Source organism: Podarcis cretensis, assembly GCF_951804945.1.
Source record: "Podarcis cretensis genome assembly, chromosome: 13".
NCBI classification, from domain to species: Eukaryota; Metazoa; Chordata; class Lepidosauria; order Squamata; family Lacertidae; genus Podarcis; species Podarcis cretensis.
In genome coordinates this window covers 42,095,457-42,123,203 of record NC_137182.1, presented here as the reverse complement: position 1 = coordinate 42,123,203, position 27,747 = coordinate 42,095,457, and the positions used below count along the sequence as shown (strand labels likewise).

General features: G+C 48.0%; 2 protein-coding genes across 2 annotated transcripts in view; both read right to left on the bottom strand.

The window, feature by feature from the left end:
• The window catches only part of LOC307201622 (uncharacterized protein), a 32,350-nt gene extending 19,981 nt beyond the window's left edge, over positions 1-12,369 (bottom strand). The window contains exons 1-5 of the mRNA XM_079950901.1: positions 11,941-12,369; positions 6,220-7,463; positions 5,543-5,669; positions 4,636-4,749; positions 1,244-2,736 (exon numbers count right to left, since the gene is read on the bottom strand). Of these exons, the coding sequence (XP_079807027.1) occupies positions 1,244-2,736; positions 4,636-4,749; positions 5,543-5,669; positions 6,220-7,341 (2,856 nt within the window). The 5' untranslated portion in view covers positions 7,342-7,463; positions 11,941-12,369. The remainder of the gene's footprint in view (positions 1-1,243; positions 2,737-4,635; positions 4,750-5,542; positions 5,670-6,219; positions 7,464-11,940) is intronic.
• A 1,982-nt stretch (positions 12,370-14,351) lies between these two features.
• On the bottom strand, positions 14,352-27,380 carry BCL7C (BAF chromatin remodeling complex subunit BCL7C). Its single transcript, XM_079950306.1, has 6 exons — positions 26,478-27,380; positions 24,285-24,363; positions 22,878-22,986; positions 20,129-20,290; positions 18,756-18,841; positions 14,352-17,368 (listed from the first exon to the last, which is right to left on the bottom strand). The coding sequence occupies exons 1-6, from the start codon at positions 26,567-26,569 to the stop codon at positions 17,225-17,227; spliced, it is 672 nt and encodes a 223-aa protein (XP_079806432.1). The 5' UTR covers positions 26,570-27,380; the 3' UTR covers positions 14,352-17,224.
• Between the last annotated feature and the right edge of the window lie 367 nt (positions 27,381-27,747).

The following is a 27,747-nucleotide window of genomic DNA, read 5'->3' as shown; positions in this document are numbered from 1 at the left end:
ATGATGCTGAATCTCCCAGTAGGTATTGCCACCTTCCCTGCCCAATGGAAAACCACAGCGGAGAGTTCACAGTAGATAAAAAAAACTTAACACGTGCAAGACGAAACAAATAAACAAACAGCTGCCATTAGCCATCTCTCAATCAAGTCACTGCAGTGGACCATGTTTGAGAACTGAGGAGAGAGCCTTGGAGGTAAGCTGGAGGGTGAAAAATTGCAGCCAGGAAATGACTGGTTGAACCTCCAATAAAAGACGCATTGTGTTGATCCTGAACCCGTAGAACTCTTAAGTTTGGGAGTTCTGTTTCTGGGCTGTACCACTTCAGACTGCTGGAAGGGCTACACAGCTCCCTGTAGGGAGAAAAATAACACAATTCCCTGGCATGTCAGGGAGAAAGGTTCTGAAACAATGCTCCCCGCCCCTGCTCCTGGCAAGCTGGCTTTCTGTGTGCAAGAGATTCACCTCCACAGGTACTGAAAGATTTAAACACACACAAGCATCCTGCAGGCCGATATGGTACAGTCCAGAAACAGGCTTGCCATGTCATCGGTCCTTAGGATGGGGACCATTGTTGTGGCCCTGGAGATGAACCCTCTAGCTCAGGCATAGGCAAACTCGGCCCTCCAGATGTTTTAAGACTACAACTCCCATCATCCCTAGCTAACAGGACCAGTGGTCGGGATGATGGGAATTGTAGTCCAAAACATCTGGAGGGCCGAGTTTGCCTATGCCTGCTCTAGCTCCTGAATACCTGTTCCAAAGTGACTGGCACCAGGAAGGTAGCTTTGTTCCCACAAGTGGGAAGTGCTAGCTTGTCCCTTGGGTTGTTCTAAGCTTTTATCTGTTTATAACACTCATTGTTCGGGGTGCCCTATGACACCAAGCAGAAACCTAAAGACTGTAAGGGCCCCCGGTATGGCTCCTCTTGAAATCCCAAGTCCCCTTTCTGGATGTAGGCTTGAACAAATCTTTAGGAGTGAGCTACAACCCCAAATATTTGCAAGCGGGGGCTATTTGGATCTCCGGGCTGGCAGCCGTCCATCCACAATGGCGTGCACCCCCTCTTTTCCCCACCCTTTCTCCAAATAACTCCAAGCTGGAATTCTCCAGCAGTCACCGCCCTCAAGATCATGGTCAGAACAAACTGTTCAACCAGCTAATGCAAATGTGGCTCAGCAAAATCTAGGGTCCCACCAGAAAGTGGTCGTTTCCCCCAGTGGAATTTGCATGGCGTTCCCGCTCATAAAATCATCACCATGGGGTCACGCGAGTAAGGAGAGGCATCCCACACGGGAGCCAGCCCCAAGGCCTCCGGCTTGCTGTGGAAGCGCTGGTGCCGGCGGAGCGTCGAACGGTCCCTGTAGCTTTTCCCACACTCGCCGCACTGGAAAGAGCGCTGGCCCGTGTGCACGATCTGGTGGCGCAGCAGCTTGGATCGGTGGCTGAAGCTCTTGGGGCAGTCGGGGCAGGCGTGGGGCTGCCCCAAGGTGTGCTTGAGCTGGTGCAGGGCCAGCAGGCTGGGCAGCGGGTGGTGGTGCTGCGTGGCATGGATCCGCTGGTGGCGGGAAAGGCTGGAGTTGCGGGTGAACGTCTGCCTGCAGTCAGTGCCCTGGGGGACCTCGCTGCCTTCCAGCGAGGTTCGGTTGGCGGGCTGCAGACAGGGATAGCTCTCCCGGCTGTCAGAGCAGAGGGGCTCTCCGTCGCTGACAAGCAGACAATTGGCATCTTCCTCCTCCTCAATCCATCTGTGGTCCTCACCATCCCCTACACGCAGCTCTACTATTTCCTCGCCCTCGCGGTTTCCAGCACACAGCTCCAAGCTCCGCTGGTGCCCAGGGATCCCAGGCCGGTGCTCCATAATTTTGCCGCTGTGGAGCTCTGTGTCCCACCCGTGCTCAGAATCCCCAACACGGAGCTCTAGGATCTCCTTGTCCTGCTGGAGCTCCAAGCGTGGGTTGCCCTCACTATTTCCAGCAGGGAGCACGTCATCTGCCTGCTCGCCACCCTGCCCGTCTGCGATCCACTCGTATTCCCATTCCTCCTCACAGAGGTCCGAGCCTGGTCTGAGCTCGGCGTCTCCCGTGTGGGGTTCCCCGCCGCCGGTCCCTCCTTGCTGCTGCCACTGCAGCTGGTGCACGTGGAGGTGCTGGATGAGGTTGGAGCGTCGGCTGAAGCCTCTCCCGCACTCGGGGCAGCTGTGGGGGTGCTCGCCCGTGTGCACGCGGCGGTGCTGCTGCAGGTTGGAGCTGAGGCAGAAGCCGCGCCCGCACACGTCGCAGCGGTATGGCCGCTCGCCCGAGTGGGTCTTCTGGTGGCGGGCCAGCTTGTTGCGGTCACAGAAGTGCTTCCCGCACTCGGGGCACTTGCAGGAGGGGTCCCCGGGGTGGAGGCAGCGGTGCCGGGCCAGCTTTGAGCGCTGGGAGAAGCTCTTGGGGCAGCTCGAGCACCGGTACGGCTTGTCCCTAGCGTGCGAGAGCTGGTGCCGAGCCAAAGCGGATTGCCAAGGGAACGTCTTGCCGCAGTCGGGGCAGGTGAATCGTGGCTCCGTCCGATGCCAGTGGGGCCTGCTGCTGTCCGTGGTGGGAGGGCTGCTTTTGACAGCCCTGTCCGCGCTTCTGAGACCACTTCTGAGACCGCTTCTGGTTCTCGGCACAACCGGAGGGGTGTCCGCTGCTTTCTCTTCCTTCCAGGTCAACAGCTCCTCACAGTCAGACTCGCTCGAGAGCTCAGCATCTTCTGGAAAAGGGAAGAAAGAGAAGGATGGGGAAGGATTATGCAGTCATAGGAAAAAGGAAGTAAACCCTCTTTGAATTCTGTGGTTTTACTTATCAGGACATTATAACAAATCACCTGTTCCGTAGCAGGTCTTAAAATTAGGTCAATACAACAACACAAGACACATGACACTGTGTCATGATTTACTTAACAAAAATAAAGCCAAACTGGAGGTGCCATCTGTGAAAAACTAAGTACAAAGCTAAGTTCAAAGAGAGTGTGCCTTCTTTCCCCCATGACTTTTTTTTTAATTGGGTTTTATAAGCAGGAATAATGTTATACAAATAAGTATACCAAGTTTTCTCATGTCACTTGTGTATCACAAAAATAGCATAACAAATGCAGGAAAATATCTACAACGTAGGTTTCATTATTAGTGGTGAATGCATAAGTTCTTGGTTTAAGAATTGGTTTAAACAATCAGGAAGAAGAAAAAGAGGGGAAGAGGGGGAGGGGGAGTGGCAAGTGGGGTGGGGTGGGGTCGTTATGCTTCTATTCTTCTCTTAGTGTATGTGTGGGTTTTTGTGCCAGCGTTACTTGTATGGGTTCTCTTACTATTCACTTGTATTTCCTTGGTGGTGAGAGAGGTTGCATGTGGCTGAGGGTGTGGCTGGTTGTCTTTGGCTGGCTGTAGTGAGATTTGTTTTTGTGTGTGAGTGGGGTGTGAGTGTATATTTTTTAATCAGGTTATCCAGATTGATTCGTATGCTGTCGGGGGATTCTTATTGTTTTCTTGTTGGGCTGTGTATGTGATAAAGGGGAACCAAACCGGGGTGAAGGCGTCTTCTTCTATTTGTCCCCGTGTCCTCCATGACTTTGTAAGGTAGATGTTTGTCTGGGTTTAGCCCTACCTGGAAGTTGAGGCCTCGGGGGAAGAAAAGGAAAATGCTCCTTACTCCCCAGCAGATTTCAACACCACCAATGATCCTAAAGAGTAATTGAATTTAAATGTCCTTGCCCCAGGGCATAAGCCAGCACACTGGTCATGTGGGTTCCTGGCCAGTTCTCAAACCTCCTCCAGCATCTCCACCAGGGTCAGGGGAGCCGAAGAAGAAGAAGAAGAAGAAGAAGAAGAAGAAGAAGAAGAAGAAGAAGAAGAAGAAGAAGAATTTGGATTTGATATCCCGCTTTATCACTACCCGAAGGAGTCTCAAAGCGGCTAACATTCTCCTTTCCCTTCCTCCCCCACAACAAACACTCTGTGAGGTGAGTGGGGCTGAGAGACTTCAGAGAAGTGTGACTAGCCCAAGGTCACCCAGCAGCTGCATGTGAAGGAGCGGAGACGCGAACCCGGTTCCCCAGATTACGAGACTACCGCTCTTAACCACTACACCACAATGGCCAAAGTCTGCACTGCAGTGTTGTGATGTGCACCCCTTATGGGACCCATTATGAAGGCAAGTCGTATGTCTTCCTGACAAACGGGTTCTCAAGCAGTTGTATCTTCCTCAGAATCCATGTTTAGGACTTGAGAGGAGTTGCTTCATAGAATCTTACGAGTTGAGAGGGGCCTCAAATGTCATCTAGCCCAACCTCCTGCAGATGCAGGAGAGCCACCACTACAACCTCCCTGATAGGTTGGCCATCTGGCCTCTGCTACAACCTCCCTGATAACCAGTCTAGCCTCTAATGAAGGAGAGTCCACCACCTTCTGAATACAACTGCGTTTTGTTGAAAGAAACCAGAGTCATAACACATGATTTAAGCTTAGCTTGTTTCTAAAAAACCATGGTTAAGATTAACCATGGTTTACTGAGTTTGGACAACACTATAAGCTGTGTCCAAATAAACAGAAGCAAAAGCTTTCAAATCTGAATGCAGAATAAAAACCAGTAACATCAAGGGCAGTTGTTTTCTCACCAGTGTCTCTTGGTGGGACTCCTTTTTTTGACTCCTGGAGATCTTGGAAACATGGAGCCGGGTTCTTGCTACTTTCCATCTTGGAGATCAGATCTGGTTTGCGAGTTGGAAATCCTGCAAAGTGGAGAAGAGAAACAAAATAAAAAATATTTTAAAGAAGAACAGATTTTTTAAATAATAATAATGAAAAGAAACGGGCAGGGGCCAAGGGCAACCTTGCTTCAAACACAAGTGTATTTACACTTTATATTCTGCTGAGTCACTCTAACACGCTTGCTGAGTCACTCTCACTTCACCAGTTGCTGGTGCAGGACAAACACACACAACTTAACCCTTCCTTGCCCTTTTCCCTCTACATCCGTAAACCTTTATTCATTAACAAAATATTCCAGTCCATGATAACGAAACACAGTGCGGAATCGTTAACTTGTGATAACCTTGGGACGCCTAAATGTCACTGCAGGGTCCTTCAAATCGAGCCAATCACATTTAATATCATTAAAAGTTGTTAAAATTTTGTATTTGCATTTTCCTTTTTGATTGTATCCTGAACATTTGGATGGTGTTCCAGAGCAGGAAGCCATGAAGTAAAGTATGTTAATCTATGCAGAGAGCAGCTAAGGATGAAAGATTTATAACTCTGTTTCTACTCAACAGATGACCCATCTGTAAATGGCTCTGAGATGGTGGTTTAGAATGCAGTTAATAAATCAACTGTAATCCAAAGGAGAGCAGCACTGCATTTAGCAATCAAGTTGAGCTAGCAGCCCCTCCGAAGGCTACAACTTCGTCATTTTTGATAGGACAAAGGCTTGGCAACACCTCCCCACCATGAATGTAAACAATGGAGCAGCCAAGCTGATTCAGAGATCCTTCACCAATGACTCTACAGACATTCAATTCTCACCCAGTGACCGGACATTCTCATAATTCTCTAGCATGACCTCCCGGTAGATCTGCCTCTGAGTTTCATCCAGGAATCTCCATTCTTCCTCAAAAAAATACACACCCACCTCTTCAAAGGTCACCAGTGCCTGAAACAATGCAAAATATGTTTTTTTTAAAGCATATGCACGCAGCAGGAAAAAATACTACTATAAATATATACTTTTAACCAGAGAAGCAGTATAAATACGAATAAAATTTCCCCCAAAATTATTCAACTTATGTTTGCGAAACTGCATTCCAATAGGAAATAAACCAACTCCTTTTTTCCATAAAGGCATTATCACTTTGTCTCTCCCCTGCACTAACCCTAAATATATTTGTGAGTTTAATCACTTGTGAGTTTAATCACTTGATTTTTCCCGTTTTTGGTACTCATGGCTCCCCTGAAATGACTTGGGATCTGACCTCCTCCAGGCATTCCTTTCCCCCTGATTAATATCGTGTGAAGGGAGAAGCAGAGGTGAATCTGAATACACAACCCTAGGCTGCATTTATTGGCCATTTATATTTGTCGTGCATGAAAAGTGGATCACAGCTTTGAAAATGCCTGTTGTAAACCCCCCTCCCCCCCCAAAAAAAAAACCACCCCATGCCTCATGGCTAACCCACATGCGATCCCTAGATGGGGTATCTCACCTTTTCCCCATGTCTCTGAAGCAGAGAAAGGCCTGTCAGGAAGTTTTCCACCAGGTCCACAGCCTGCGCACATGTCTCTGGGTGCTGCTGCCACACCCAGCTCTGAATTTCCTGAGGCAAAATGGCCAGGAATTGCTCCAGGACCAGCAGCTCCAGAATCTGCTCCTTGCTGCGGCTCTCCGGCTTCAGCCAAAGGCGGCAAAGTTCCCACAGCTGCCCGTAAGCTTTCCGCGGGTCCTCAGCTTCCTGGTAGCGAAACCACCGGAAACCCTGGCGGGCAGTCTCCATGGCGATGCCACCTTCTCCCAAGATGGCCCCCTGACGTTTTGGGCTGTTGCAAGCCTCTTGTGTTTCTGCTCCTCCTCCTCCTTTAGGGTCGTCTGGTTTCTCTGGAGAAGCACGACTGGCCTTGCCACCCTCCTTAGATGCCACCTCAGATTCCATTAACTCTTCCTCTTTGGAGTTGGCTGCCTTCTGGATAGAGGCCTCGCAGCTCTCAGCACTGTCCCTCTGTGTCGGTTCGGTCTGGGTGGCCTTTTCTACTCTAGGGAGACCTGTGTGTTCAAGAGACTCAACGAAATCCTCAACGCTCCCTCCATCTATGATCTTAGGCTGGGTCTCCTCTTCCTCTTGAGAACCTTTTTCAGAAGACACCACACAGGCCTCAATGTCATCATCATCTGACACAAACTCAGGTTCTTGCGACTCCTGCTTTTCAGGGTCAACCTCCTCCTCTTCGATAGTAATCACGCAATCCGGGCCGACCATCACTTCCGTTTTGGTCCCTCTCTCTTCTTTGGGGTCAGAGGTGTTTTCAAAAGAGACCACACAAGTCTTAATTTTATCCTCCAGCATCACCTCAGGTGCATCTGCCTTAGATGCCTCCTCCTCTGGAGTGGGGAGAATCACCTGTTGCCGGACTTCCCAACACTGAGGCTTCACAATAGCTTCATGCGGATCCATCCGGTCCTTGCGGGAGCGAGAGCGCTTGAGGATCTCCTTGATGGTCCCAATGGGAGGCGAGGTCTCCTCCATTTCGACACTGATTTGGACCCCTGGTTCTAATGGGGAAGGGAAGCGGAGAACCCAAGTAGCTGATGAGTCACCTTCCTTGGTGGTCATAGTTCAGCCGGCTTCCAGAAGGATGGGTGGTGGCGGTTATCCCACGTTCTGGAGCCTCAATTTGTATTTGGTGTATGAACAGCCATCTCCTGACAGTGGCGAGTTTGAAGGAAGCCAGGCAGCTGAGAGGTGGAAAAAGTAAATGCTATATGGTTAAAAAACATAGGTATGGGGGGGGGTACTTAAACATTTCACCCTTAGACAGAAGACAAGAGGACTCAAACAGAAAGGTCACCTGCCACTACAGAAATAGAGACTAGAAACACACAATATCATTGCATTTGTTGGCACTTCTGGTCGAAAACTAAATTGGTTTCCCAGTCTGACTTCCACTGCAAAATAATGATGATGATGTATTTTTCCGTGTATCAGACTATATTTTCCCCCCAATTTTTTTTAAGTTTAAAACTGGGGGTTGTCTTATACAGTGGTGCCCCGCAAGACGAATGCCTCGCTAAACGAAAAACCCGCAAGACGAAAGGGTTTTCCGATTTTTTAGCGGCTTCGCAAGACGAATTTCCCTATGGGCTTGCTTCGCAAGACGAAAGCCCATAGGGAAATCTCCGGGGACAGCGGGGAAGTGCAGCGCGCCTTCTCCTCTGTTCCCGGACCTGTCCTAAGGCTTGCGGTGGGAGGAAGGTTTTCCTCCCCACCGCCAACATTCAGAAGGCTGTTCTGAAGGCTGGCGGTGGGAAGAAAAGCCCTTCTCCCCCGCCAGCCTTCAGAAGAGTTCCCGCCTAGGCTGCGGATAGCAGCCTGCTGCCCCGCGCGAGGGGCGCTCTTAAGCAGAGTGCCCCTCGCGCGGGGCAGACATTCACCGCTTGGGGAGCCCTGCAGGGGAAGTCCTTCAGGGCTCCCCAAGCTGTGAATGTCTGCCCCGCGCAAGGGGCGCTCTGCTTAAGAGCGCCCCTCGCGCGGGGCAGCAGGCTGCTATCCGCAGCTTGGAGAGCCCTCTGGACCTCTTCTGAAGGCGGGCGGGGGGCAAAAGTCTTTGCTCCCCCCCTGCCTGCCTTCAAAAGCTGTCCGGGAGCATTTTAAAATCGCCCCGGGACAGCGGATGAATTCTCCGCTGTCCCGGGGCGATTTAAAAGCCCCCGGGAAGGCAGGCAGGGGGGGACAAAGACTTTCGCCCCCCGCCGGCCTTCAGAAGAGGTCGGGGGACAGACTGTCCCCGGACCTGGTCTGAAGGCGGTTTCCATAGGAACGCATTGATTGATTTTCAATGCATTCCTATGGGAAACCGTGCTTCGCAAGACGAAAAACTTGCAAGACGAAAAGACTTGCGGAACGAATTAATTTCGTCTTGCGAGGCACCACTGTACATGGAATGTTGCCATTATTTAATTTTGGGCTCAAAAAATAGGGGGCGTCTTATACATGGGGGCATCTTATACACGGAAAAATATGGTAATTTATTATTTATACCCCGCCCATCTGGCTGGGTTTCCCCAGCCACTCTAGGCAGCTCCCAAAAGAATATTAAAAGCGCAGTAAACCATCAAACATTAAAAACTTCCCTAAACAGGGCTGCCTTCAGATGTCTTCTAAAAGTCAGATAGTTGTTTATTTCCTTGACATCTGATGGGATGGCGTTCCACAGGGCGGGCGCCACTACCGAGAAAGCCCTCGGTATGAATGTAGTTTTTATTCATAGAATCATGGAATCGTATAGTTGGAAGGTACCCTAAGGCTCTAGTTCAACCCCTTGCAATGTAGGAATCACAGCATAAAAATAAAAGCTTCCAGTTCATAATGATGTGTAAAGGGCTTTCTGTGATCACTCCAGCTCCAAAATGGCAGGAAATCACAGAAATTTACATAGGTGCACTATTTACGTGGCAACTGATATGGGATGGAATCCTGTCCCGTGGTTAGTTCCAGCATCAACGCAACCAGTTTGGGACTTAAGCTTGGAGGGTCCTAGAACATTTGCCCAATCAAACGAAACAGGGAAAGCACAGGGGCACACACCCAATGCAAGGGGCAGATTAGGAAGAGGAGATCTGTATCACTGAGCAGCCTGTTCCATCTGCAGAAGCTAAGAACCTGGAACCTGGGCTATGTCATCAACTGTCAAAGGTTAGGAAACTGTTTGCAGAAGAACAGAAGAGTATTATGAGACCTGCTAATAGCCCCAATTCCATTTGCTGTTAAAAGAGGAGCAGGGGCTACTGCTCATCGTCTGATTAGGAACACAAGAAACTGTTGGTATTTAACTCCCAGTAAATTAGCAATTTTTTTTTTAGTAAAAACGTATAAAACAGGTACCCAAATGTATAAAACAGATACCCAAAAATGTATAAAAATGTATGTTGGAAATGTAAGGAAAAAGAAGGCACCTTTTATCATATGTGGTAGAAATGTAAGGTAGTAAAAGAATTTTGGGTAATGATATATCATGAGTTGGAAAAAAATGTTTAAAATAACTTTTTCTAAAAAACCTGGAGCCTTTCTTTTAGGAATCTTAGGTGCCGAAATCAAGGGATCAGAAAAGACAATTTATGTATGCGACCACAGATGTGCGGATGTTATTGGCCCGGAAATGGAAAGAAGATAAAGTCCCTACCAGAGAAGAATGGCAGATCAAGTTGATGGATTATGCCAAAATGGCTAAAATGACTGGAAGAGTCAGAAATCTGGAAGACCAAAATTTTAATAAGGGATGGGGGAAATTTATAATTTATCTTAAAAACAATTGCAAACAGTTAAAGCCATAAGTAGGATTGGAATAGCTCTTGTAGTTTAATGGTGATTTTTGGACATAATGGAGATGTAAAAGATTTGGATTATCATAAAAGATACAGGAGGAAATTATTAACAATAAGATCCACAAAGGGGAGGAGGAAAGTCCAGGAGATTCTTTGGAGTCTTGTTTTTATGTTGTATATTGGATATGTGATTGTAAAACTTTGGTCTGAAAACCAAATAAACAGATTTACACACACACACACACACACACACACACACAAAAGGAACACAGGAAACTGCCTTCTACTCAGGCAGACCATCTAGATCAATATTGTCTACACTGACTGGCAGCTCCAGGATTTCAGCCGGGATCCTCTCCCAGTGTCATCGCAGTCGGCAAGTGAGTAAATCTCCCCCTTATTGGGAGGCTGTTGCAGCAGCTCGGAAGTCATAAAGTGAAAGGTGAAATGGCCGGGCTCCAAAATGGGGAGGGTCTCGGGATTGCCTCCCAACCCCAGTCGGAGGAAGCCGGACCCGAGGCTGGAAGGAATGGAGGGGGCATGCAAGAGGTCTCAGCAGGACTTCCTTAGCTTTCTCTCTTGAGGGAGGGATGGATAGGTTAAAGCCGAGGGAGGGAGATGCCAGGACGCCTGGGTTCCCTCCGCCCTCCCCAGCTGTGGGAGGGAAGCAAGGGGGCGGGGCTGCTGTTTGGGTTAAAAGGCAGCGACGCCAGTGCCTCCCCTCCGTCTCCACGAGGCTGGGAACCAGCTCTAAGCAAGGGGGGCGTTGCAGGGAGGGAGGCGAGGATCCGGACTCCTGGGTTCTCCTCCCACGCCGTGCCCGGAGCGGGGCAAGGGGGGCGTTGCAGGGAGGGAGGGAGAGAGAGAGGGAGGCGAGGATCCGAACTCCTGGGTTCTCCTCCCACGCTGTGCCCGGAGTGGAGCAAGGGGGGCGTTGCAGGGAGGGAGGGAGAGAGGGAGGCGAGGATCCGGACTCCTGGGTTCTCCTCCCACGCCGTGTCCGGAGCGGGGCAAGGGGGGCGTTGCAGGGAGGGAGGGAGAGAGGGAGGCGAGGATCCGGACTCCTGGGTTCTGCTCCCACGCTGTGCCCGGAGCGGGGCAAGGGGGGCGTTGCAGGGAGGGAGAGAGAGAGGGAGGCGAGGATCCGAACTCCTGGGTTCTGCTCCCACGCTGTGCCCGGAGCGGGGCAAGGGGGGCGTTGCAGGGAGGGAGGGAGAGAGGGAGGCGAGGATCCGGACTCCTGGGTTCTGCTCCCACGCTGTGCCCGGAGTGGAGCAAGGGGGGCGTTGCAGGGAGGGAGGGAGAGAGGGAGGCGAGGATCCGAACTCCTGGGTTCTCCTCCCACGCCGTGTCCGGAGCGGGGCAAGGGGGGCGTTGCAGGGAGGGAGGGAGAGAGGGAGGCGAGGATCCGGACTCCTGGGTTCTGCTCCCACGCTGTGCCCGGAGCGGGGCAAGGGGGGCGTTGCAGGGAGGGAGAGAGAGAGGGAGGCGAGGATCCGAACTCCTGGGTTCTGCTCCCACGCTGTGCCCGGAGCGGGGCAAGGGGGGCGTTGCAGGGAGGGAGGGAGAGAGGGAGGCGAGGATCCGAACTCCTGGGTTCTGCTCCCACGCTGTGCCCGGAGTGGAGCAAGGGGGGCGTTGCAGGGAGGGAGGGAGAGAGAGAGGGAGGCGAGGATCCGAACTCCTGGGTTCTGCTCCCACGCTGTGCCCGGGGTGGGGGAAAGCATGTACAAAAAGCAAATTGCCCCCCCCCCGCGCGCACCTTGCGTCTCCCTAGTCGGAAATCCCTATGCACGGAGAGGGAGAGCAGAGCCCTCGTGTCGCCCCCTCTACCCAGCCAGGCAGCCCCCCATTAACTCCTGCTGCTGCGCGTTTCCTCCGTCTTTTTTACCTGTTCCAAATGATGATCACGGCGCCTCCTCCGCAGCTGAGAGCTCGAGACTCTTCCGTGGGGAGTATTGGGGGGGGGGGTCGGCGTCTCTCGCCGGCAAGAGCAAGCCCGCCTTTCTCTCTCCCCCTCCGAGCACCGATCGGACCCCCACCCCTCAGGAAATGAGCGAACAGCCCGCGCTGCCGCGAGCCCCTCCCAACGAGGCGCTGCCTGCCCTCCCCTTCCGTCTCTCTGCACATGGAGACGGGCGCGATATTGGGGCGGGGGGGGTCAGTGGGAAGAGAGTGGGTAGGGTTAACTATTCCTTGCCCGGCCTGATCTAATAAGGGGCTGGTTTGCCTGCAAAGATCCACGCTCCCCCATTGCATTGCATTGCAACCCTGAGCGCTGCAGAGGGTTCAAATGTGGACCTGAGGCCAGGAGTGTTTACTCGGAAGGAGGGCCTACTGCGTTCGAGAGGGCTTTCTCCCAAGTTAAGGGGGCAGACCACTTTGCAGCCAGAGAGAGAAATTACTTGCCAACGATCAGCTGCAACAATCGATTGAACTGAGGTGGAGGAGGGGATCAGTTAAAAAGTTTATCTTCAGGAATGGAACAATTTTATTGGGGGGTGGGTTGAATGAGAAAGAAAGCGACTTGCAAAACAATGTGGCTGATGCCGTCTTGCAAGAGACACCCTCTCCTCTCTCAGTAAGGAAGGCCTTTTACAAGATGATGCTTTGCTGCCACGTGGGGAAACAAATGAAATGAAAACAAAGTATGCTCTTTCTCTCTTCAGTACAACGGCTTATTTGTATGGCAGTGTATGCAGTTTTAATGAATTAAAGGCTGCAATCCTAACATCTACTGGGGAGTAAGCCCCACAATTTCACTGGAACAACTTCTTTTTAAATTAATATTGTATAACTAACAAAAAGAAACAACAGCAGCTCCCATTAGTAGTGCAATAGCCATTAATACAGCCCATCTCGGTTTAAATATATAAGTAGACATCCATCTGGATGTTCTGTTAAGATATACAAACAAAGTTGGCATTTATAAGAAATGCATTCAAATGTATCAAGGGCAGTGAGGTCCTCAGACTACTGTACAATAGATGGTGGGTATTTTATCCTTCCAGGTGATTAAAAGAGCTCACCAAATCCACTTTTGTTGTCCTGCTGTTAATTCCCAAGCCACAGGGGTATAATTCTAATGGGATTAGCATCTCTGTACACACGGTTAAAATTGCAGCCTTACTTATTCTCACATGGCACAACTGAGTCAGACCATATTGGTCCATCTAACTGTAGAATTGTAGAGTTGGCAGGGACCCCCAAGGGCCATCTAGTCCAACGCCCTGCAATGCAGGAAGTTCAATGTTGTGTACGTATTGGGGGGTGGGGACAGGACTCCAGTCCTAGGGGCCAAAGTAGCCCTCCAGGCCTCTCTGTTCAGCCCTTGGAAGTCTTCCTGGGACATACCCCTCACCATTCACGTTCCACATTCTACCAGAGTGCTTTTGACTTGCTAGATTGCGTCCTTGAAGTCCAGTAACGCCTCTTGTTTGTCTGGATGGTGTATGGGGAGGAAAGTGTGTGGCTCTGTAGAAACCGCTGGCTGTTGTGTGGCTGGAATGCAGCCTAGGGTACAAAGGGAAGAGTCACATCTGTTGCTCTGCCTACTCTGGCCCTGCCCACCATCAGCATCACACACACACACACACACACACACACACACACAAACAGCTTGCACAAGGGAAAATGCTGAAAAGAGCTTCCCCAGTCTTGGTCTATATCGACTGGCAGCAGCACTTTGGGTAGCGTTTTCTCCAGCACCACCTCGAGATGTTGACAAACAAACCTGGAGTCCTCTGCTTGCAAAAAAAAAAACCACCTCACAGCGGTTCCACGCCATATATTAAAGCACATGGGTTCCCCCAAAGAATCCTGGGAGTTCTAGCTTCCTCAACACAGAACTACAATTCCCAGCACTCGTGGCAAACTACAGTTCCTTCCAGGTGCTGGAAATCTTATGTCCTCAGATGTCTGGTGGGGGCTGAACTTCTTCCTACCATTAAAGCTGTGTCTTCTCTATCTCTCTCCTCCCCCCAAAGCCGAGGTTAGCTCTGTGCAAAGAAAAGTCATTTATGAAACAGCCCTGATTAAATGCACCCAAGGCATGTACAAAGCGATCAGGATGCTTGGTGAACTGTGACCGTCTGTAACATTATTAACTTTCAAGAGGAATTTGAAAACATCCCTGTTTACCCAGGCATTTGGTGACTAAATAATTCAATTCCAGATCCTTGGATGGGAGAACGCTTTCAACTGGTGAGGAAGGGCAGGACATCAATATATGCCATTAATAGTAATGATTCCGAGTTATATCAAAGTATACCTTCTCTCACACATGAACAGACACACACGGGCTCAGGATGAGGAATCTCCTTTATAGACCAAGAGAATTACAATGTAAAATTGCTTATAAAACAATAGGTAAGAAAACAAAAGAAACATTAACACATTATTGCTGAAATAAACAATAGCACACTCCCGCTGCTACTAAGGGCTTCGCTGAATGAGTGCCTTAAGGGCCTATGTTGAACATTTAAAAGCTCCCACATGGAAATCATTTCCATGCTTGACATTGTGCAAATACCACGCGAGACATGATGGCCCCACAGTATGACCCTAATGTCTTTTTCAAGGCAAACCCACAACTGGAGCAACTTACTGGGGCTGGCTGCATGTGAGAAAGTACATGCACATGGGTCTGTTACATGCAGCAGACTACATGCAGGATTTGTGCAATTGTCACGTTTGAAGCACACTGAATTAACCCAAAAAAGGTATTTCCCATTGAGCCTTGGCCAACCACAAGAGGAAGAAGGTGGGAGACCAACAACAGAGTATGCATTTCCATATGTTCCTGTAGTCCCTTTTTTATCTTTCAAAAAAACCAACAACTTTATTTTACTGTTCTTTAATGCTATCCCAAAATTTGACAGCTGAGGGGTGTAGGGATTATCACCTTGCCTAATGGTAGGCATAAGGGTTTGAGTCCTGTTCTTTTTGGCTCCTGCTCGGAGTCGATTTGGGCTGACCTTGAATTCAAAGTTCCTGATTACTGAGATCACTTGAAAGCTGCGTCTTGCAAATCTGAGGTGCAGATTTGGACTTGAAAAGCTAAACTGGGAGCAAGCAGGTTGTTGGTTTGCAGAAAAGAGCCGTGCTCAGAGGGCTAAAGCATGACAACAGCACAAACGGCCAATAATTTGGGGAGATTGCCCACAGCCCAGGTGGGTAGGGGGTGATGCCAGCAGCCATGATTGGTTGGCATCCTGCCCCAGATGGGAAATGCCAGCTAGCAGAGGGGGTGGATCTGAAGCATCCATTTGTGTGCTTTATGTACACAGTTATATCCATGAGCAATGCTGCCCCACAAAACCCGGAGAGGCATTTAGTTTCATTGTTCAAACAACCAGCACCCCTCAGTCCTCTTGTTACATGAAGAAGTCACAAGAAGGGCATTTTATCAAAGAGCAAAGCTAGCAAGGGGTGGTACTGAAGGACTGAACACATCCAATTTGTGGGAGCCTGTCGAAACCAGAATCTTCTGACGTTAAAACATCCCTGCTGATTATCACCTGCAGTGGCACAGTTATCCAGGAACTATTATATGATGGTATTAAGGAGATACGGTGCTCTTAAAGCACCATGTCTCCATCTTAACAGAGTGGTTGGGAAATGGGATGGGAGTGGGGAGAGGAGGAAGAACAGAAAGGAGTAGCAAAGCCCAGGCAATGAAAGAGAAAGCTAACAACTTTTGGGGTAAGGTATGGAAATGTGAAAGCTCCTGTACAGACACAGCTTGCTGTTGAGCAGCAAACTATAACGAAAAGAAAGTGTATATACACCACCAAACCCCAAATGCCGATTGATTCTCTACTATTCCACTAGTTTGGAACCTTTTTTGCCTCCTGATTCCTTCCAATTTTGCATCTGGATGCGGGGGGGGGGGGCAGAACCAGGAGTCCTAGGCTTCCACCTTTCAACCCACAACACTCAATGCCCTTCTAGCAAAGGCTGGGCTCTATTTAGTCCAAGAAGCATGGACTCAGACACACCCAGCTCCCTGTTCTCACCTCAGGAGATGAGCCTGCCTTCTTCGAGAGGCAGGAATAGAAGCCAAGCTCCTCCATCTCCCTTGCCATGAGTTATTGAGAGTCAGAATTGATGAGGTCTCTGCCCCCAGACTGTTTCAGTTCTAAGGTTCTGAGCTCTACAAACATTCAGGAACAACAATGCAGGGAGTTTTTTCTAAGCATATAGAGTTCCTTTTCCTTTCCCCAAACACAGCCCCTGCATATCTGGGATTAGGCAAAGGAGCTTTCAAGGCAGAGTGCATAACATCTACATAACTTTGGCCTCCAGGACTTATTGCAGCAATTAATGGCCTATCCTTCTCTTAATCTGAGCTCCACAGTATCCTGTGTACCTAGAAAATTGTGTGAGAGATGATGTAACTTGCAACTCTGAAGAAGAGCTCAGAAACACCTCCACAATCCTCTCCTTCGAAAAAACGAAACAATACAATTATACGGAAGTAAGCAAAGATGCTTATTTGGCTGTATTTGCCGGATGTTTCTTCCCACTTGTAAAATTTGGATTTTGGGTGGGTTTGGTGGTCCATGCAGCTTGGCTTTTAAACCCACAGATGCCCTCACACTCTCTAACCTGGGGTAGAAAAAAACAACCACCTGGGAATTTGTGGCTTTCCTGATTTATTTATTTTTCCTAACCAAGCCTTTGTTCCTTTTTCTTTGGGCTAGTGTGCTTATGCCTCCCTTCCTCTCTCACATTGCCAGAGATCTCTATATGATGCATTAGGTCCACCGGGCCTTTCAGGAAACCTTCCCAGTTCCCTTTTGTCACCATAATCTCTCCCCATCCGCCTTTGCTTGAGCTTTGCTCCCCACCAGCACATTTCCTTAAAATACTGCGAATCATGCATGCACACTGTGAGGGGGGGGAGGGGCTGTTGAATGTAAACAAACATGGCTTCAGAGGGTATCCAAGGATGGCCGCCATGTTTATTCACCAACAACAGTCTTCTGTTTGCCCAGCGGCTGCACCAGGGGGCAGCAAGCGTAGTGAAATGGTGACAGTACCCAGGTGGGCAAGGTGGCAAAAAGGTGGGCTGGCCACCATATTTTAGCATAATATGTTAATATATATCTCCCAGCAAGTCCCCTCCCCCTCCCCTGTCAAAAGAGATGGGGAGAAAAAAAGCAGGCCTGAGGTTAAGCATCTGAGGGCTGGCTGGACTCCGACTCTTGTGCCTCACTTCGCATCCGCTTCAATGGCGGAGCCTCGGGCGGCTGTTCTGCCTCAGGCGCTGGTACTTCGAAGGCCTCTTTCGCGGGCTTCGCAGGGCCTGCTGTGTCCTGTGCGGGGAAGAGAAGGGAAAGGATCATGTCCATGCTATAGCAACGGGAGAACACCCACTTCTGCCTCTAGCCCTGCCACCACTCCAATGTGGCCCCCAGAAGACTGCCCAGGAACAAATGTGGCCCTCAATCTGGAAAAAAGTTCCCAATTCCTGGCATACAGCACACATGAATGTAAATGTTAGAGGAGCAAGATTAGCTTTTGAAAGTTCTGCTTAAATATCCTACAGCCTTTTAAATGTGTCTGTGGGAAGCGGGGGGCAGGGGCGGTAATTGTTTTGTTGTTTTTGGTTTTATTATTTACTTGTGTTTTACCTTGTATTTTATTCTGTGAACTGCCCTGAGATCTTTCGATGAAGGGTGGTGTTATAAGAATTTTAAGGTCTCAAATATAGAATAAATATTCATAAATATAGAATAAATATCCATGCACACCTATCTAAATATATGAACCATGTGTCTGAAATAGTATGGGAGAGCCAAACTGACTCTCCCAATGACCTCAAATATTCCTCTGCAGTAAGGGAGGCCATTGTCTTTTTGCTTGCAAATCCTGTCTTAAGGGTGTATTTATGTATGAATAGGGTGAGCCTGTGACCTGGATTCAGGAACTAAAGCATTAACCATCACAAAAGAATGGCCAGGCTGCCCAGGTAATGCAATCAGTGACCATTATCAGGTATCCTGGCAGACAGGATTTCTGCTGTAGACCGCCTCCTTCTGTGATGTATGATGTCTTGAACTACAGGGCGGGCAATTTCAAAAGTCTATATAAGGGCTTGCACACCATTGTTCAGGGTTCTCTCCGCTCCTGCATGTAATGAGTGGGGAACCTGCTGCAAAGGTTCCTTGAATAAAGATCAGGCTTTGCTTCTCAATATGCTCTGGTTGGCCTCTGTTTTCTCCTACTGATGGGGAATCCACTTAAGGACTCTATAGGGGCTCTGGAATACCCCATAAGGGAAAGGGAGCAGTTTTTCTTATAACAGCAGTATATAAATTTAATAAATAAAATAAAATAAATAGGGCGTTACCAAGTAACAACCCCTCTCCAAGAAACATTCTGCCTTGACCCCCCTCCCCCAGCCTCACCCCAAAAGGCCACCACACTAAAACAGGTCTATTGTACGGCTTCAGCCACAAAGGAGAAACTTTGTGGAGCTGGTCGGCTGGTCCCACTCAGCCCTAGATGGAACACGCTGCAACACTGTCCGTTGGCACTTTTCAGGGAGATGCAAGAAGCTGACTGAGTCAGGTCACTGGGTCTATCAAGCCGAATATGGTCTACTTGGAAATGTCGCCATCGAACCTGGGAGCTTTGGCATGCAAAGCAGGGCCTCTCCTACCACTGAGCTCCGTCTCTTCCAAGGATCAGCACCCTCACCTGGGTCTCTGACGTCTTGGAATCCGGCTCTTCTTTGGTAAGCATGGGAGGTTCATCTGTCCCCTCCAGAAGCAACACTCCAGACTCTGCCACCCAGGAGAGAAATGGAGAGATTAAACAAGTACGGAGTGTAAAACAAAAGGATTTAAAACCTCACCATCCTAGAATAGAATAGAATAGAATTTATTATTTATACCCCACCCATCTGGCTGGGTTTCCCCAGCCACTCTGGGCGGCTTCCAACAAAGTATTAAAATACAGCGGTCTAAAAAAGAAAAGAAAAGAAAATACAGTGGTCTGTTAAAACATTAAAAGCTTCCCTAAACAGGGCTGCCTTTAGATGTCTTCTAAAAGTCAGGTAGTTGTTCTTCTCTTTGACATCTGGTGGGAGTGCGTTCCACAGGGCGGGTGCCACTACCGAGAAGGCCTGGTTCCCTGTAACTTGGCTTCTCGTAGTGAGGGAACCACCAGAAGGCCCTCAGTGCTGGACCTGTGTCCGGGCAGAACAATGAGGGTTGAGATGCTTCTTCAGGTATACTGGGCCAAGGCCATTTAGGGCTTTAAAGGTCAGCACCAACAATTTGAATTGTGCTCAGAAACATACTGGGAGCCAATGTAGTTCTTTCAAGACCGGTGTTATGTGGTCTCGGTGGCCACCCCCAGTCACCAGTCTAGTTGCCGCATTCTGGATTAGTTGTAGTTTCCGGGTCACCTTCAAAGGTAGCCCCACGTAGAGTGCATTGGAGTAGTCCAAGCGGGAGATAACTAGAGCATGCACCACTCTGGCGAGGCAGTCTGTGGGTAGGTAGGGTCTCAGCCTGCGTACCAGGTGGAGCTGGTAAACAGCTGCCCTGGACACAGAATTAACCTGTGCCTCCATGGACAGCTGTGGGTCCAAAATGACTCCCAGGCTACACACCTGGTCCTTTAGGGTGACAGTTACATCTGTTGAATGGTCACTTTAAAATGTGAAGGTTCATTATTGCTTCACAAGTTGTGTATGTCTTTAAGGGCCAGGGCAAATAACGAGACCCAGTCTTACAGCTGTGAAACATAGCAGGTGCTGCTGAGTTGTGTTAATCAAGCTGTGTCAGCAATTGGGTATAGTATATAAGGAGCAGCACCTAGCTCTCTCATTACCCTGGGGGATGGGTTGGTGGCCGTGTATGTTGTTGTTGTTGTGGTGGTGGTGGTGGTGTCGTGTCTGCTGTTGTTGTTGTTGTTGTTGTTATCTTTAGTGTAAAAGGAGTTTTTGTTTTTGTTATTAATTAAAACCTTTGTTAAACTTATTTTTGAGTTCCTTGTATGCATGGTCTCCCCAGCAAGCTCTCTGCAGCGCTACTAAACTGCAAATAGCCAACAACATCACCTACCTCCTTCCTGCCCCAGCAAAGGAGGCTGAGAGTCCTCCGCCTTGAGCTCCCCTAGTGGGGTGGGAGTTACAGTCTGGCTGCGGTCCAGGGTAGAGCTGGGGCTGGTGTCTCCGCCTTTCAGCAAGGAGGTCTCCGAAATGGAACTCTGATTGCTGTTCTCGTCTGCAGAAAGTGGAAAGCGGAGCATTAGGATTTGTCTATGGCTGCTGTTGTTGGGCAGCTTGGTGGTTGGGGGGAGGATCCAAACACTTCTTTGATTTCCCCATCCACCCTTCTTGCATGAATCCACAGGGTGCCTGGTGCCATTTTTAGGCAGGGCTTTTTCCCCCAGCTGGAACTTACTGGAACTCAGTTCCAGCACCTCTCAGGTGGGCACCATTGCCATTATATTATTACAGTGGGGAGAAGAATATGCAAATTAAAAGCATATGCAGATGACCTTGTAATTTTTGATTTGAGTTTCCACTGAAATGAGGCTGCATTTTAATGTTTTTATGTTGTATTTTAATCTTGTTTTTTAAGCTGTATTTCAATCAATTGCTTTTATATTTGGTGTTAGCCGCCCTGAGCCCAGCCTTGGCTGGGGAGGGTGGGGTATAAATAAATTTATTATTATTATTATTATTATTATTATTATTATTATTATTATTTTATTATAGAATGAGGGAGGCGTTCATGGTGAGTTCTGGCACCTCTTTTCCTAGAAAAATAACACTGATTCTAGGTGTAATGTCAGCATTTCCATGTGCTTAAATAACAGAGCTGCTCCTCCCTCCAATCACATAGGGCCACTCCAGACTGGTTGGTGGTTTTTAGGGGTGTCTTCTGCAACATGTCACTAGTAACAGGGGAGAGGAGAGTGAGGGGAGAGACTTTGTCAGGCAAGACCTCCTTCCACCTGCCTTGCCCCCCTGGCCCTGGGACTGCTCATAAGGAAGCTGTGCCTGGAGGAAGAACTGTGAGGGGAGAGACTCCATCCGGCAAGGCCTCTGTCTACCTGCCTTGCTCCACCCTCTAGTCTCTGCTTCTCAATTTGTATTGTATTACCGGTATTTTATGTACTGTGGGTTGCCGTTGTTTTATTGATTATAGTTTAGAAATTACTTATTGTAACTGTTGAGTGGATTTCTGTTTAACTTTTATATGTTGATATTATTACTTTATACTATTCTAATGATTGTTGAATGTTACTTTTTTGATGTAGGCTGCTTATTTTAAAGTTTTGTTTTATTATCACATTTTTGTATTGCGTTAAGATTGTTATAAGATGTACATTTCTTGTTTCTTCAGCTTGTCAACTGCCTGGAGTATTGTAAGATGGAAAGACGGTATACAAATTAAAAATGATGGGGGGGGGGAATGATGAACCACTGTCCACCCATCATTCTACTTTGTAATTGGTTCTGCTTTGCTTCTCCAATGTTCTCACACTATTCCTTTCTGGAGAGGCACTCCTGCACTTCAGCCCAACAAAAGCGGGACAAAACCTGGAACATTTGCGGCAGAAAAAGGGAAAGGATTTCAGCAGGAAGTTACGGGACCTACGCTGATAGCAAACAAAGCAGTATGACTGCCCCAAAACTTTTGCAGGTGCAAAGAATATTGAGAGAGGAATTGTGAATAGCCACCTCAATACCATCATCAGCTCAATTCAGAGAGGTTCGGCTGGTGCCTTCATTATACAGTGGTATCTTGGGTTACGAACTTAATTCGTTCTGGAGGTCCATTCTTAACCTGAAACCGTTCTTAACCTGAGATACCACTTTAGCTAATGGGGCCTCCCACTGCCGCCATGCAATTTCTGTTCTCATCCTGAGGTAAAGTTCTTAACCCGAGGTACTACTTCCAGGTTAGCGGAGTCTGTAACCTGAAGTGTTTGTAACCCCAAGGTGTTTGTAACATGAGGTACCACTGTATATCTTTATGCACCAGGGGGAAACTTTCTTCTTCAGCCTTTGCCTGGTTAACCATCTCTGTCCTTTTAAATGTGGGGGGAGGAGTTATTGGTTTGTTCTTGTTATGTGCTTTGTGGTTTTATTCTGCGTTTTTATGCTGTGAATCGCCCTGAGATTTTCTGATGAAGGGAGGTACACAAATTTAATGAATAAAAAGCATGACAGCAAGGAAGTTCTTTCACATCAGTAATTTGTCACACACGAGATGTAAGGAGAGGCGCACGAAGCAATAAAGGGAAGCATCTTCCTGAATTAAGGAGCAGATATGAAATATTTTCCTTTAGCTTTGCAGAGCCCTATTCCGATGCCACTGCTCGGGCTGGCAGAGTGGTGCCTCTGGAAACAGGCCACAGAAGAAGGGGAGGCGAGCCACAGGTGTTGGGGGTAGGATCCTAGACTCCACCTCTGCCACAAGCCCCTCTTTGCTTTTAAAACTGGGTATGTCCCCCTCTTTCAAAATGCTTCATTCTAAACAGTAGCCAAGAGCAGGGGTCGCCAACCTTTATGGACCAGGGGGGCACATTTTTAATTTTTGAGAGAGCACCAGTCACAAAACGGCTGACATAGACTACACTGAAGTAAACATTGCCCTGCATATCCTTAATTTCCAGAAGCATCAAACAGAATCTCTTCCCAAAGTTAAATTTCAGATCACCTTTGGGGAAAACCTTTGGAGAACCAGTGTGGTGGAAGTGGCCTGGGCAGCCATGTGGCCTTGTAAGTATCCTTTCTCCCCGGCCTGACAAGCGTTCGTCCTTCCCCTCTCCTGCCCCGCCCCACCTTCCACAATGTACCATTGAGGTCCAGCATGAGCAGGGCTGGGTTCCTCCGAGGGCTGGGCATGCGGGCTCTTCGCTCTTTGGTCCGCTGCTGCTCGCTGTTGCCTGCCAGCCGCCTTTTCTCCTGTCAAGGAAGGAAAGGGAACCAAGAAATAAGGGAAGCCTTGAAGAGGATAGGAAAGGGAGCTTGAGAGAAATTGATGTTTTAGCACGGCAGGGCCTCTTCTCTGGAACTCCCTACCTATTAATATTAGTCAGGCGCTGTGGGGTCTCAGGAAAAGCCACAGAGGCCTGTCGTTGTCCTGTTTTTTTGGTTAGCCTAACTGATGCCATTTTGCTTCTGTAAAAAAAACCTGCCTGCTTTAGAACAGGCATAGGCCCTCCAGATGTTTTGGGACTACAATTCCCACCATCCCTGGCCACTGGTCCTGTTAGTTAGGGATCATGGGCGTTGTAGTCCCAAAACATCTGGAGGGCCGAGTTTGCCTGCTTTAGAATTTAGGAGGGTGAGCCACAAATATGTGAAGACCAGATAAGGTTGCTAGGCGATTTTCAGGAAAACCGCCCTCTGCCAGGCAACTCTCCCCTTCAAGGTCTCAAGGCAGGGTGTCCTGTTTCAGATCAGCGCAAGGAACCTCGAAAGGGGGGGAAAAGTCTATCACACTGGTGAGTGTGGTTTGCCCACTCTGTTTTACTCAGCTGAATAAAGGAGTGTTTATGGGAATCTCCTCTGTCTATGGCATTTATTGGCTTTTCAGTGACCAAGGCAGCTTGGGCCCGATTAGCGGACCCCAACAGCGCCTTCGTTGTACTGTTTTCAACACCAGCTAAACACTTCTTTGCTTAGGAAAACCTACCCACTAGAAATGTAATTTCATTCCCAAAAATGGAAAGAAGAAGTCGTCCCAGCAAAGGAAGAATGATACAAAAACTTATGGAATATGTAGAAATGGCAAAATCAGAAGAATAAGAAATCAAAATAACAAACTTTTTAATAAAAGAATGGAAATGGTTTATACTTACAGATAAATTGTAAACATATAGGAATGTTGGCAGGGTTATTGTAATAATCTGCAGTTTCATAAGAACATATATTAAAAGAAGATGAACAAATGAGCCAATGTAGTTAATTAGGATATGCAGAAGATAGTCAAAATAAATTTAAGGAGCTGCAGAAAGAGGGGGGGAGGAAGTCAAGTTTGGAAATGTCAAAATGATTGTAAAATCAGTGAAATGTATAAACTTGAAAATTTCATTATGTACTGTTGATTTTATCTATCTTTAGACCCCTTTTATTATGTTTACTGTTTTTATTAGTTTTTAATGAAAATTTTATACTTTTCTATGTAAACGTCTTTTTAAAAAATTAAGTGTTATATAAACTGAGCTAAATAAATATAGAGATGGAACTATTCCCCTTACCTCATCTCGGGGGTCCACAATAGGTACCCACTTGTAGATCCGAAGAGATGTGTCCCCAACCGTCACCCACCGCTTTTCCCTAGGAAGCAGAGAAGAGCAAATGGTGTGAGTGTTATTAATCAATTAATTAGTATTGTTAATTATGCAAGTTGCAGCTTCCCATGTGAACCCCACAACCTATTTCACCTCAAGGAAACTTCCAGCAGTCATTTACAGAGAACCAATTGACAGGAAGGGGGTCCTAAATATTATATTACACATGCATTTATATAAGTAAACATTTAATATTCTGCCATTCCACTAAAGAACCTTCGGTGGCTCATAATGGCAAATATATAAAAACAACAAAACATTTTTTAAAAAACAAACAAACCTAAAAGCAGCCATAAAAGAAAAAAATGAGTCTAATGGAAACTGGACCACCACCAGCAACTAAAGCGGGCCAAATGTTTTCATAAAGAAAGACATTTTAGTTGCTCATCAAAAGACAAGCAGCAAGGTGGATGAAGCCTTCCTTGGGAAGAATATTATACTGTACAGTGGTACCTCTGGTTACGAACGCTTCAGGTTACAAGCTCCGCTACCCTGGAAGTAGCTGCTCCTGGCTGCAAACTTTGCCCCAGGATGTGAATGGAAGTCGCACACTGGAGGTGGGCACATACCAGGAGGCCCCATTAGTGAAAGCGCGCCTCAGGATAAGAACGGTATCAGCTTAAGAACGGACCTCCAGAACAAATTACGGTAAGTTCGTAACCAGAGGTACCACTGTGCAGCCTTCGGAGCCACCACTGAGAAGGCATCGTTACACATTCCTGAGCTGGCATAATGTATCAGCTAATGGACGGAGCTGTGAATCAGGAAGCCTTCAGTTCCAGTTCCACCTCTGCTATGACTTGGCTATGTAGCCTTAGGCCAAGGATAGCCAAGGCGGTGTGTACTAGGTGTTGTGGACTACAACTCCCATCAGCCCCAGCCAGTATGGCCACTAGTCACAGATGAAGGGAACTGTAGGCCAGCAACATCTGGAGGGCATCAGGCTGGCTTACTCTGCCTCATCCCACCTAACATTGGGGCTGTGAGGAAGAAATAATGGAAAGGAAGCAGTGCTTTTCAAAAGCCCTCTCTGGAAAGGAAGCAAATGTGGTAATTTCTTGGCTGCCAAATCTAGGATCATCCCACACCACCAATATCAAGGGATGGAATAATAATAATAATAATAATAATAATAATAATAATAATAATATATTTGTACCCTGTCCATCTGGCTGGGTTTCACCAGCCACTCTGGGCGGCTTCCAACAAAGATTAAAAATACCTTTAAAATACAGTGGTACCTCAGGTTACATACGCTTCAGGTTACAGACTCCGCTAACCCAGAAATAGTGCTTCAGGTTAAGAACTTTGCTTCAGGATGAGAACAGAAATCGTGCTCCGGCAGCGCAGCAGCAGCAGGAGGCCCCATTAGCTAAAGTGGTGTCTCAGGTTAAGAACAGTTTCAGGTTAAGAATGGACCTCCGGACCGAATTAAGTACTTAACCTGAGGTACCACTGTACATAAAAACTTCCCTAAACAGGGCTGCCTTCAGATGTCTTCTAAAAGTCAGATAGTTGTTTATTTCCTTGACATCTGATGGTAGGACTTTCCACAGGGTGGGTGCCACTACCGAGAAGGCCCTCTGCCTGGTTCCCTGTAACTTGGCTTCTCACAGTGAGGGGACTTCCTAAAAAAATGCAACTTGACAATCTCCATTCCAAAATGCATTTGGCAAACATTCGCAAAAGTGCATGAAACAGATTGTGTGCTTCCCAGTGTGAAACTCTGGGCTGGAATACACAGGAGCACAGGCAGCTCCAGGTCAGATCATTGGTGCGACTAGTCCAATATGGCCTACACAGACTGGCAGCAGCTCACACAGGTTTCAGACAAGGGACATTCCCAGCTAGGGACACCAAGGTTTGAAACTGGGGCCTTTTTGCTCTGGCACTGAGCTGCAGCCCCTCCCTGCAGCCTAAAACACAGCTGCCAAGACCTCCGAACCAGACAGGTGTTGTGCTGCATGCACCCCAAAGCCAAAATCGACCCCTCGCCACCTGCACCACGGCAACCAGCTCACAACCCTTCTAAAACGGATTTAGCCAGAGATGCCAGGTCCCTCCAAAAGTTCCTCCGGCCCCTATGCCCATTGGCCTCACCATCTGCGGACATGCTCGATGGCTGCCATCACTTTCTTGATGTCATCTTTTGCCCGGCTGCGTGTCTCAGCTCGAACCGCCCGTCCAGACATCACCGGGGAGCAACTTTGGAGAGTTGAGCAGAGTGTGGAGGCAGATGCAGAGGAGAAACGGATAGCGTTACGACTGGGATTGCTTTGTTTTGCTTATGTTCTTCTGCTCTCTTTATCCCATTTCTTTCTTTCTTTCTTTTTTCCTTCCTTTCTTTCCCTGTTCCTCTGCCCCTCTCTGCCTCCTTTTGCTGACTATCCGAGCACAGAACTAGAAATATTCCCTGTGCATCACTCTGCCATCCGGATATCCAGCCATAGCCTGCCTCTCCATCAGTCAGTCTTCCTCCTCTGTCAGTTTGCGTCAATATTTTGCTGTTTCTCTCCTCTTTCGGTTTCTTGGTTTTTGGTTTTTGGTTTTAATCTGAGCCCTCATCTACTCACAATTCTCCCTTTTGGCTTAGTCCGCCGTTAATCTCTACTTCCTCCTCTTTGTCTTCTTTTTCCTGTCCTCCGTTTGTCGGGGGGGGGGGGGAGAGAAAAAAGAAAACGGAAAAAAGGCGGCTCACCATCGGAAGAAAATAATATAAGTTCTTTGGGTTGTTTTTCTTTTTTCATAGAGATTTGCAGCACAGGGAGCGCCCTCTGGTGACTAGGAGAGCTGGAGAAGACGAAGAAATTGACAGTCTGAAACAGAGGATTGCATCCTTTTTGATAAATGCAGAGAGGCAGGTGATGGAGCAGCCTGCAGGTGGAAAGACAGATTAAGGATAGGCAAAAACAGAGCAAGCGATTAATTGTGTACACTTCTCCTTTGAGCTCAGAAGGGATGCTCGGTTGATCCTTTATATCAGAGCTGCAAGTTTTAAACATCAGGTGGGACCGCAGGAAGGTAACACCTTTTACTAGGACCAGCTAAAATGCAACAAGACAAGCTTTCAAGGGCTGTGTACAGACTCCAATTTATTCTACATCCATTTAGCACTGCCTTGGGAAGCAGCATACGCACGACTTAGCCGCAATCTGTATCTATCCTGTCCTTTCTTATGAAATGCTGCATTTTGGCACGTTTTTCCCAAACCAGATTTGATCCGAATTGAGAAAAAGAACAACCTAGCTGCATATTAAGCTGGCAATGTTTCTCCCGAATTATTCTTCTTCAAGCTGGATGTGAAGCAAAATGAACAGGGGATACGGAAAGAGAGAAAAGATGGAGTGCAGAAAGAAAAGGTTTCAGACAG

What these genes read in the sequence shown, in the direction of transcription:
- BCL7C (XM_079950306.1), bottom strand. Translation starts at nt 26,569, where the DNA reads ATGTCTGGACGGGCGGTTCGAGCTGAGACACGCAGCCGGGCAAAAGAT. An exon ending in ATCGAGCATGTCCGCAGATG is followed by an intron (nt 24,364 to 26,477) that starts GTGAGGCCAATG and finishes TCTGCTTCCTAG; the next exon opens with GGAAAAGCGGTGGGTGACGG. An exon ending in TTGTGGACCCCCGAGATGAG is followed by an intron (nt 22,987 to 24,284) that starts GTAAGGGGAATA and finishes CTTCCTTGACAG; the next exon opens with GAGAAAAGGCGGCTGGCAGG.